Genomic DNA, 11,931 nt, shown 5'->3' with positions numbered 1-11,931 from the left:
TCCTCCTCCTCCTCCTCTTTCTCCTTCTTATTTCTTCTTCTTATGAAAGCTATGACCCCAAGTATGACAAATAAGAAACTGGAAAGTTCTGAGATGTTTGACTTATCAGAGAGAAATACCAATAAGCATGTCAGACATGACATCTTCCTATTCTTCATCCACTCAAAGAGAAAAATCTTCCCAGCAAGAATGAAAACCCAGGCAGCACGCTCGACCCTCTTGGGAGCATACAGCAGCACTCCCAACAGGCCTGGGAGCACAGAGCTGCACTCAGAACAGTTCAGATCACAGATCTTACCTCTTCCTTAGAGAGTCATGTGATCTAACAGACAAAGGGCAGGGCCTTCCTCTATTTCATTCATTCATTCATTCAGTTGCATTCACCGAGGGCTTGGGAGTAGACACCAACTAGACAGTCACACAGCAAAAGGCCACAATAGAACTGATATCCCGACTCCCAGTTCAGCATTCTTTTCACCAACTCATGAAGTAGACAGTGACACCCAGAAAACCACTTCCTTTATTGTGATTCCAGGGTGTCTGGTGCCCACTATGAACCTGTCCAAAGTTGAGGTCTTTTTCCAAAACCTCAAGACCTTAGAACTATCTATCTACTAAAAGTCTCCATTTGTATGTCCCATGAACCCTTTACGTCCAGTGCCTCACAAACAGAGCTCAACCATATCTCCTCGGCTTCTTTTCTCAGCAGTCCACATGTAAGTGACTGGCAGATCCTTCTCTTGGCAGAACCAAGTTCTTCAAACCGACATCTAGCGTACATTTCTTGACATTTTCCTGTACCCCATATATGAACAATCATTGACACACTCAGTCCTACCCTTATCTACTGGAACATGAAACTCACCTAGGCCTGGCTTCAGGTGGAATATGGGGGATGAGACCAACATGTAGGATTTTTAAGAGAAAGCCTGAAACAATTTTATAGCTCTGAATTCACCTTCATAATGGAGGACCACCTAAGAGTTGCCTCAGCACCTAGTGGGGAAACCAGTCAGGTCATCTGGGGCTGAGGAACCCCTGAGCAACTCTTTAGCATTCAGCACTAGAAAGTAGGGGTATCTAGGGGGTTCATGTGAGATTATCCATGCCCTCCCCTAGGCACCAGAGGCTCATTCTGTCTCTTTCTAGCTCTCCCTTTTCCTGTTCAACCTGGGAAGTGTGAACAGGGGTCACCACGATCAACCTATCTGAGATAGACCCAGAGGGTGGGGAGGGTGATCTTTGAACAGGCTTGATGTTTTGGATCAGACCAGACACAGTAATTGCTCAATGGAGATTGCTTTGTGACTAGAATTAATTGGAACTTCTTAATTCCCTGAGAATGACTGGGCGCTCTCTGGTCCTGCCAGAGCTCCTCATATCTATGGATCTGGTATCTATATTCATCTATTTACAAAGCCAGTGGAAACAAACAATAGAATTGTTTTGTAATTGTTAGTGCTGTATATTCAATGTCCTGGTTCCTTCTTTCACAGGTCTTACTCCCGTGCTTATTGATCACTGCTTCTTTCTGGCCCAGCCCCAGCTACCCCGGGATGCTTGGACCGAGCATCCTTTCCCTGGCATCTGGGTTCTCTCCTGTACTTCTCCCTCTGCCAGGAAGGTAGCTCCACCCCTTCTTTCTCAGTCTGCATGCATCCACTCTAGAGGGCTGAGCCCTGGTTTCTCTTCTAGGAAGTTCTTCCTTCCCCGCTGTCCCCTCCGCTCCACCCCAAGACCAGCAGATCTTTCCTCTGCCAGAGCATTTATCCTCCACAATGTTGCCATCTCTTCCCCGTTCTCTCTCCTTCCTGAAGAGAGGAATTGTGCTTCAGTTCTCTGTCTCTTTCCGGTGTCTACTGAGTTTTGTTGGACGGATGAGTAAATAAATGAGAACCTCCAAGTCTGTTGAACATTGCAAGGGAAAGAGTGAAGTCTGAACTGAGATCAGTCAGCTGACAGGAACGTGCTATCTTCCCTTGGCTAGCTGTACCTTTCTTCAGAGCCAGCAGTACCCGATTTCAGTATGGCCACAGCTACAGGAAACCAGTCTGCTCAGGACTCAGGCTGGCTCCCTCACTGTTCCCAATGTTTTTCTAATCTATTATGTTAAAGAGCTGTTTCCTCTCGGCTTGAAACCAGACCATAAACAAAGGCACGAGAAACGCTGGGGTTGCTTTATGGTTCTATTTTATCCTTCTCTCTCTCTCTTTAAATTATTTGAACAGAGCATATTTATTAGTAGTCATGCCAATAAAATGTAAATAGGACTTCATGAAGAATGGCCCAAAGTATCAGGAATCTATCACTTCACAACAGCAACAACACAGCAAATGACCGGAAGGAAAGGAAGAGAATAACATCTAACATCACTAAGCATGTGGCACGGTGACTCATCTGGTCCTGACAACATAGCCCTCCCCATGTAACCCTGACAATCCTAAGAAGTGAGCCGTTGTTATTCTCACTTCATGGAGTGAAGGTCATTCACTGAGGTCCGGAGTGGTTCTACTATAACTGGGTTCCAACAGAACTCTCACCTGAAACTCTGACTCCAGACCTGTATTTTTGCTACAACATGGACAGGGCAGAGTGCCAAAGACCACTAGCCATGGTGGAGACCTTTGAAAATGTATAGAATTATTTCCCTTTGTATCCTCATAACCAGATAAACATTATACCTCGTAGGTTCAGATTAAGAAACCGAGGCCCAGTGATGTTACACCACCTGCTCAAAGTGGCCCACCTACTGTGTGACTAAGGCAAGATTCAAACCCTGCTGTCTGTTCTGGGCATAGCACATAGTTCTTTGTGGCTGTTTCTGAGTCCAGCAGCAGGAAAGGACAGCCAGAAAGTCCTCCATTGCTTTGCAAAGAGAAAGTCACTTCCCAGAGCCTGGAGGACTTGCTGAAGGGCAACTGTCTGGGATGAAGCCTGTGCTGTCGTCAGAATCAGGTCTCCTGATTCCTAGTCTGGAGGACACTTCCTCCCAGACCACATTGTCATTCCCATCAGACCATGTAATTTCTTTTTCTGATTGGGACACAGAGTCAGCAGCCAACAAAGATCACAATCTGTCTGCCTGCTCTCCCTCTGTTATGAGATGAGTCTAAAAAAAATAAGTATATCAAAGAGGAACCAGGCAAAATCAACACTGAATGGCTTGTGCTGCCCTGGTCAGTTCCAAGCCCAACTTCTCCCCTCACTGTCGAGAAAGGATGGCTCCAGGAGCTGGAAGCTGATGTAGTCTCTTCAATCTCCACCGACTCCTTCTAGTCTCTAGTTCCTGGGATCACTAAAGCAAGCCCTGCATCTGCTCAGTCCCGTATTTAAATATCCATCACCTAGTATTAGCCTGAAGTGTCTCTCACATGGATTGTCCTGACAATCTCCTACTGCGTGTCGCTGCCTTCAGTGCAGTCAGGGTGACTTCCCAATATTTACAAAACATCTGTTGTCCTTCATTACCTATTACTTAAGTTCAAATTCCTTTTTCAGCCTGCGAAGTTAGACTTCTCTCCTGTATCTGAAGGCCTTTGCCCAAACAATACCAGCCACACTCTTGTTAGACACACATACTCTTCCTCTTCACCTCTCTGTGTGCAGTGTTCTCCCTCCAGGAACATCCTCCAGCCTCACTGAACCAACTCCTGCGTGATATTAAGGCAGAGTGTAGATGATCCTTCCATGAGGAAGACTTTTCTGACTCTCAAGACCATTTCAAATTCTTCCTCCTTCTCCTGTAAATAAGTTTTTAGTTACTGCTACCCTGAATCTAGGAATCTAGAACTTGACCTGGACCTTAGTCTGAGCACTTTGTATGTACACATGCACATACAAGCACACGCACACATGCACATGCAAGCCCAGGCACATACCCTTGGACACACACACACTTTCACACTGACACGTCCACAGGCTCACTCACATGTACACACTCACATACATCATACACACGTACACTCATACACACATACACTCATACTTACACACACACTATGATCATAAGTAGCAGGAGTTGAGGTAGCACTGGCTTCACATACACACACTATGATCATCAGTAGCAGGAGTTGAGGTAGCACTGGCTTTTGAAGGAGGTTCTTATAGAGGATGTTTGGAATTTGTTTTGTAGCCCAGACTAGCCTCAAATGCATCATCCTCCTGTCTTTGTCTCCCATGCGCTGGGATTATAGGTGTGCTCTACTATGCTGGCTTTTAAATAGAAGTGTCCCTTAGCCTTCCAGAATTACTCTGTTACTAAGCTTATTGTGCATATTATAATTATTTCTTCCTTCTCCTGTCTCCCCAAGTAAAAGGAAAGTCCTAGAGTTGTTTTTGTTTTTTTTGTATTTTATCCCAGGTGCTGGGTATGATTCTTGGTATACACTAATATGTATTTATTTTTGGTGAAGGAGAATTGGGTATTAGGGACAGAAACTCTGAGCTAAAGAAGGGTATTTTACTAAAACTAAAATTTCTGTCAGCAAACCATGCCAGAAGCTCAGAGAAAGGTGAGAGAACACATAAAATTGACATCAGAAATCAATGACAAGCCAACTGCAGCATCCTCCAGAGAGACCTGTGTGTCACTGTAAAGTGGGCCTGCTAGCCCCTTTAGTCCATAAGCTCACACTTCTAACAATTCCTACCAGCTCCCTTGCCACAACACCGTAGGAGAACAAAGTACATGTGCTGTGAAACTGACCTTCACATGTGCTAAGGAGTCTGAGGATCATACCATCTAATGTTTTGGTGGCAAGGAGATGGTATCAAGGGACAGTGTGGCATTTAAGAGATGACCAGACTTTGGGAAGCCATGGTTCCTCTGCCTCATAGCAGAGACTATTTCACTGACCTTACTGAGTCAGAAGATATTATAGCACATTTTTAGAGGCTAGTGTCAGTCTTGGAGACTGTAGGGAAAACACAGCTCATATCAGGATCTCCCTAAGGCTCTAGGGTGTCTGAAACATCAATCTGCCTGCCACCCGGCCTACTCCTTGTTAGCCCCTCCCTCTGAAGCTATCACCCTGGTCTCTCAAGTTCCCAGAGAAGTAACTGGGGCCCACTAAAGCTTCAGTAGGCTGGGTCCTAAGTCACGACACTAACCTAAGAGGCTTCTCCACACAGCTTACAATAGGACCTCCAGGACTATCCACCAAGAGTTACAGAAGACTAATGCGAGCACCTTAATTTGGGGAAGGGATGGTTTGCACACAGAGTGAAGGGGTCTTCAGTATCTATGGGTTCTGCATCTGAAGATTCAACTAGCCACAGATAACAAAGAGTTTTAAAAGCTGAGTCTATGCTGACCATGTACAGACAATTCTCTTGTCATTATTCCCTAAACAACATAGTATAATAATGGTTTACACACATTTACAGTGAATTAGATATTGTGTTATCCAGAGATGATTTAAAATAGGCATTGAGGCTAGGCATGGTAGTCCAGCATTGAATCTCAGCATTTGGGAGGCAGAGACAGGTGAATCTCTGTAAGTTCTAGGCCAGCCATGTCTATATAGTTGAGGACAGCCAGAACTACACAGAGACCTTGTCTCAAGAAACTAATACATGTATACTTTGAAGTGTACAGGAGGATATGTGTGGGATACATGCAAATACTACAATACTATACATAAGGGACTAGAATATCAGAAGACATCACTATCCATAGGGGTCTGGAACCATCTTGGCACATATCCAGAAGTTATCCTATCGTTTATCCTTTTTCAGGGCTTCTTCACTCTAATTCTTCTCGGAGAAAACTACAAGTTAGCAGTGAGAACTGAACCAATTTAAGACTCAAAAGATAAGCACTAATAGGTTTTATCAGAATCTGTTATAGACCCAATAAGGTGAGTTTGAAATAAGATAAAATTCATGAATACATTTTCTTTTAAAAAGAAATCAAGCAAGGTAAAAAGTAACCCCAAGTTTTCATCATGGTGAACTTAAGAGAAATATTGGGGTAACTAGGAGGAAAAGTAATTTCTCAAAAGCAGAGGAATGGGGTGGGTAGGGCAGGGAAGATGGGGGTAGAAGAAGAGAGAAAAGGGAGTGGGAAAAGGAAGAGGGGAGGTAGGAGGGGAGAAGGGGCCATAAGTAGGGAGGGAAAGGCATGGCGAGGAGTTACAGGTGAGAGGAGGAGGAAAGAGGGAAGAAAGTATGAGTAGGGAAAGAGAAAGTGGTGAGGGGCAAAGAGAAAGACAAGACCAGCAGAAACAGTGGGAAGGCCAAGGGTCCAGGGGCCTAAAAAAGACTTGGAGTCTGGAAGCAACCATTGAGAAGACACCTATGTTCCATACGGAGGGCGGATGAAGGTCAGAGACATCTCCAATAAAACCTGTCATCCGCACCAAACTCCTGACCTACCTAGTAAATCCTTCCAAATCTAATGTTCCCAGCTAGATGAAGGCTGGTCTAGGGATAGTGGGGGACCTGGAAAGGATACAGGCTTCTTCAGTGTAGGGCACAGCGGCTGTAGTACCCCCAATGATGTAGCTGTAGAAAGAAACCTCTAGGGTGTAGCAGTATGACGTGTGATCCAGGAGCCCACCGAGGAAGCGACGGCCAGTTCCTGCTTTCACAGCATCCCGGTTGAAGGATGTGCTGGTCTGTGAACAAGAAAGTCAGGAAGAGGAAAAGTCAGACTGGGACGGCCCACGCCAGCTGTTAGATACTGAGCAAGTCTTACACCTCCAGCTCAGTTTTGTCACCTGCTTCCACATCTTGGTTATTATTAGTCTGACTTTTTAGTCCATAAATGCAATTGAATGAAAGTATCCAGCAGGCGTCTCGGGGCACAGCTACCTGTAGGAATCTGAGTGGGGCTGGTGAAGGAGTGAAAAGGAGACAGGAGGCAAGAAGAAACTATAGTATGATTATAGCCATAAAGGGATGGGCAACTTGATGATACTGTTCCCTAGGTAGTCTTGTGTTTTAGTTTCAAAGGAGCCCGTTTAAGAAGGTGTTCATTGTTCTATAGTTCATCATTCTATAGATGAGGAATTTGAGTCAGATGTACAAGAAAGTAAAACAGTACAGATGTGAAGTCAGGACTAAGGGGCATCCATCCCTGGGTTCTTCATCTCACTAGAGAGAACTGAACTCATGGCCAACATGAGCTAGGGTGATTATGCAAGTTCATTTTGTACGATGTTGGCAGCACTTGTCAGGGTAAGCAAAGAGAGAGGGGGTAATGAGGTCAGACTTAGGGCTTCTATTCAGAAATGTAGGGTTTGCTTTCCTCCTGTTGAAGAGCTATCAGCTTGCTCTCTTGGTACCTCAGCTTCCTTGTCTGTGTAGTAGAGGTGAAAGAAACTGTGAAGAAAGTCACAGACTCTCCAGGGCAAAGGCCTTGGAATCTATGCAGATAAACGAAATTCTCCCATTCTGAAGTTAATTCTTGAGAATCTGAGAAGCGATAGGAATGGGACCAGGACAGATGGCAGTCCAGAGCTCCCAAGGAAGCTGAGATACAGAAACATCACCAGGGCCAGAAACATGACCTAGATGATGTCTGGTCTGTGAAAACCTCTGAGACCTATAGCATATCTTCCAATGAACGGGAGGCTGCAGAGACCGTACAGGTTCCTATAGAAACAAATGGCTGTTTTTGTCCCATGGATGAGAATACACAGATTCCCCATTTGATTCTTCCACCTAAACCCTAGGTGTCTTGACAGTAGATTCTCCACTTTTCTGCTCTGTAGGTGGTTTCTCTTGGAGATATATATATATATAGACTGTGCTAAACAACCTTCAATTTCTATTTTGGTCTACCATCCAAAGCTTCTGGAATTCAATGTCCATCTTCCCACACAGAGAGTTTCATCATCCTCACTAATGTCCAGCCTGAAGCAATGAGCAGGTGAGTTTGCAGCTCATCAACTTCAAAAATTGCCATGACCTCTGTGGGCCTCTTACTGACTGGCCGCATGGCAGTAACAAGGCCCAAAGATTTAGTATTGAAACAAAGGAAAAAAAGAGCAAAAACATCCCCGTGTCTCAGTAGTGTATGCTGATGCCCCTCCTCACCATTTCTCCCTGCTCTTTTCTGAAGTTGCTTTGTAATACAAAATTTCTAACTGCCCCCTCCTGGCCCACCCCACCCACCTTGCCTATCTATGGAGGTTGGTGAGGTCTTTTCTGCCTGCAAGGGACATTCATATCTATAACGGCATATGTCTGCCCAGGAAACTGTTGTGCAGGCAGGATAAAAAGAAATATACCCACCAATTACTGTCAGAGAAATTGGGGCCAAGAATGTCATGGAAGATGGGAATAGTGGGTATATAATCCCTTGAGCAGACACATTGTTCTCTTGCTGGAAGAACTGGGCAAATGAAAACAGACTACTGGGGAGCCTAGGCATGAAACAGGGAGACCACTCCATGAGTTTCTTTGCCTTGTTAATGCTGGAGTCCGATTCACTAAACAAACACTAGGTGACCAGACAGGGCCACGTGAACACAAACCTGAAGAGGGAGAGGAAGATGTGCAGAAGGAGGCGCAGACGCGTAGTAGGTACCTGAGAACTTTTGACTTACATAGGAGAAGTCCTCTGCATTCTGGCACAGGAGCTTTGGGAAAATGGACTGCCTTTGGAAACGTTCCTCGTCCTCAAAGATGTTGCCATACATGAAGCCATTCATCATGGTGGAGTGGGCATGGATGTCGATATAGAACTCCAGGCTTGTTTTCTGTTGGAAGAAAGGATAACAAACGAGAAGGCTAAAACCGCAGAGCCGCCTTAAAGGAAGCCATGCCACACCCACCCTTTCCAGCTGGCCCTCTGCATGGACGGACTTGGCAGCTACTTGCAATGTGATTGGAGGGCAGGAGACAAGCAAGAATTGATTTCTGTTCATTTTCAACTAATGCTTCCTCAGTGTCCAAAAGTGTTTCTGGTGGCTTGTCTTTTAGAGGTCGCAGAGAAAGCAGGGGTGTGCTGTATTTTCTTACTAAGTTACTTACACAGAACATGATTAAACATTGCGAGAAGTTATTATCTAATTAGTAAGAAATACCTTCCAGGAAACCATTGTATTTACATTGGGCATTTGTGCAGTTTTGTCTAAACTTCCATTTCTAGCTGGGGAGCCCGGTGTAAATTGGGCTCCCACTGTGAGCTTCAGGATTTAAAACAGAACAAAAACAACTTTTTTTTCAAAATTTTGCTTAATTTTGATTACTAACTATTAGAAAGTTGTCTAAAGCAGGTGTTTAAGGCTAGATACCTTGCTCTAAAAGAACATTTTGATTCTCTTTTCTTATCTCTCTTTTTAGAAAATAAGGGATGTGAATTTGTATAAAGAAAAGAACATTTATCTGTATGTATATGTAGAGAGAAATCCATTTTTAAAGAACTTTTAATTGGAAACTCATGTTTTAGCCAAATTTTAAGGATCAGTGGAGAAATCATGGGAGGGAAGAAAACAACACAACTATGCAGATTTTATAAATGTGCAATAAAAGTATTTGTTTTTACCTTTAAAAAAAACAACTTTTTTGTCTTATTTTGAGGTTATAATTATATAATTTCTTCCCCCTTCCCTCCAAGCCCTCTCCTATACTTCTTGCTTTTCTTCAAATTCATGTTCCCCTTTTCATTAATTGTTATCACATTCATGTATGTATATGTGTTAGCATGTTCTTCCCTAGAGGAGACTATTTCTCCCACTCTATAGATTCCTTAGTTGTTTGTCGTTCTTTGTATAAGATTGAAACCTTGTGGTCTTTGCCCCATCCACTTGCCGTATCTATTGCTGTCAGCTCATGTTTAGGCAGTCACGTTGGTGCGACTTTATGGGTGTAGCTGTTGACGTTACTAGAAGACACAGACTCACAGCAAACTCCCTGATTCTCTGTCCCTTCGAATCCTTCCATTCCCTCTTCTGCCATGATCCCTGAACATTAGGTGCTGGAGTGTTTTACAGAGGAGTCCATCAGGACTCCGTAACTCCACATTTTGATTGATCTTAGTTTTCTGTAATGGTCTCTATTTGTTGTAAAGTTTCTTTGACGATGGAGGAATTGCACTTTTCTGTGAGCATAGGGTAACCATTCAGAATGTATTTTGGAAGTGGTGTCTGAAGTGACTCCACTAGCCCTGGGTAGTTGGCTAGGACATATTTTTAATCTGAAAAATAAGCATTTTGATTCTACTCTCAGAGCTATACTGGGAAGCAAACATAGCAGTAATATTTGCACCACTTCATGTGTATCTAAGGCATACTAGGCTCCATTCTAGAAGTTCTATGTAAGAAGTGTTTTTTTTTTTTTTTTCCGAGGCGGTTTCTCTGTGGCTTTGGAACCTGTCCTGAAACTAGCTCTTGTAGACCAGGCTGGTCTCGAACTCACAGAAATCAGCCTGCCTCTGCCTCCCGAGTGCTGGGATTAAAGGCATGCACCACCACAGCCTGGCTGCAAGAAGTTTTAATTAGCTCTTTCATTTAACCTTTTCTCACGATGTCACATCTTTTCCCCAATAACAACAACACAACAACACCAACAAACAGTTTGTGGCAGGGGAGGCTTTGTAATCTATAAGTGATATTGCTGAGACTTTTTATCTTTGCATAGTTAAGGCACTTCCTGGCTTGATGGGATATCATTTATTAAATTCTCTGAAGATGGGGAGTTGTCTATAAAGGGCTCAGTGCCTGTAAGTGTAGGATGCTCAGAACTATTGGCAGAATGATGGCACAAAAGATACTGGGAGACAACACCAGACACCACAACAGATTGGCAGAAACAAACGGACTTTTGGGACATTAGATCTTCAGTGTCTCTCAAATACAATGATTCTCCTCTTTACATGTCAACTAAATGTATGAAACACACACACACACACACACACACACACACACACACACACACACACACACACACAAATCCTCCTGAGATTAACAAAGCCTTAAATGTGAAGATTTGCCTAAACTCACGGAATAATTGGGAGTGATGCCCAAGATTCTTAACTCATGACAAAACAGACTTGTCATCTGTGACCAATGCTTGCCAAGGCCAATCACCTAACTGTCTTCGTTCTGGTTTATAGTCCTGGGAAAGAAGAGAAGCCCACATATGGGAGGATTCCCCCTCCTTGGGACACTTTCAAATGAAGTTACAGACAAAGAAAACAATCCACGTTGCTTCTAGAATGTGAGCTTGATGACTATCATTTCATTTCCTCAGAGTTGGAGTGAAGAATTACGTCTTGCTGAGCTCCTGGCTCTCTGGGTAACATACACTGTCTTCCGAGGGTAACAAGGCACAGTTCTCTGTGTGATATTAAACTCATCATTTTTGGCTTTGGAGGAGGAATACACAATGATCCAACAGGAGCCCCATAAAAGTCATCTTTGCAGTTTTATTTTCTTCGATTGTCTGTCTTTTCCTCTGAGCTTTTGATGAGCTGCAGAGGAAAGGAAGAGGTAGAGAGATGACTTGAGAAGTGTGTGAGGAAAAACTGCAATTTATCGCTCTGACTGCCAGAGAGAGAAAGGCCTTGGAAATCAGGCCCGCTGACCTGTGTCCAATCAGCCCTGTGTAGGGAGGTGGCTTGTGCAAGGCTGGCTGGTGATGAAGCAAGAATTAGAACCAAGCCCTGTTGACTTGGGTATGGCATCAGTTGTCCCTCAAATCTGGTATCCTCACATGGGGTGGGTAATATGACTTCACTTCAAATTACCAGCAGGAGAGTTTTAATTGATTGACACATATGGTTCCAAAGTTAAGAGGCATGACAAAATTTACAGTGGAAAATTCCCCTTCCACACCATTTGGCAATCATGCCGTTTTGCTGCCAGGTTGGCATGTACTCTTCCAGAGACAGTTTGTATATAAACAAGGAAATAGTGTCCCCACTCCAAAATGATAACACCCTAATCATATCAAATCATATCATTCAGGTTTGTGTTTCTTCTT

General features: G+C 43.8%; 1 protein-coding gene across 4 annotated transcripts in view; it reads right to left on the bottom strand.

Annotated features, from left to right (window-relative positions):
- Positions 1-11,931, bottom strand: part of Bend5 (BEN domain containing 5) — a 234,392-nt gene that overhangs the window by 41,293 nt on the left and 181,168 nt on the right. For all 4 annotated transcript variants that reach the window (XM_026782015.1, XM_026782016.1, XM_026782017.1 and 1 more), the window contains 2 exons: positions 8,553-8,705; positions 6,455-6,617 (listed from right to left, as the gene is read on the bottom strand). In XM_026782015.1, coding sequence (XP_026637816.1) covers positions 6,455-6,617; positions 8,553-8,705 — 316 coding nt within the window. The remainder of the gene's footprint in view (positions 1-6,454; positions 6,618-8,552; positions 8,706-11,931) is intronic.

The sequence above is a fragment of the Microtus ochrogaster genome, chromosome 10 (assembly GCF_000317375.1).
Source record: "Microtus ochrogaster isolate Prairie Vole_2 chromosome 10, MicOch1.0, whole genome shotgun sequence".
NCBI lineage: Eukaryota > Metazoa > Chordata > Mammalia > Rodentia > Cricetidae > Microtus > Microtus ochrogaster.
Note: the sequence above shows the minus strand (reverse complement) of the source record. Positions and strands in the feature narration are given on the sequence as shown.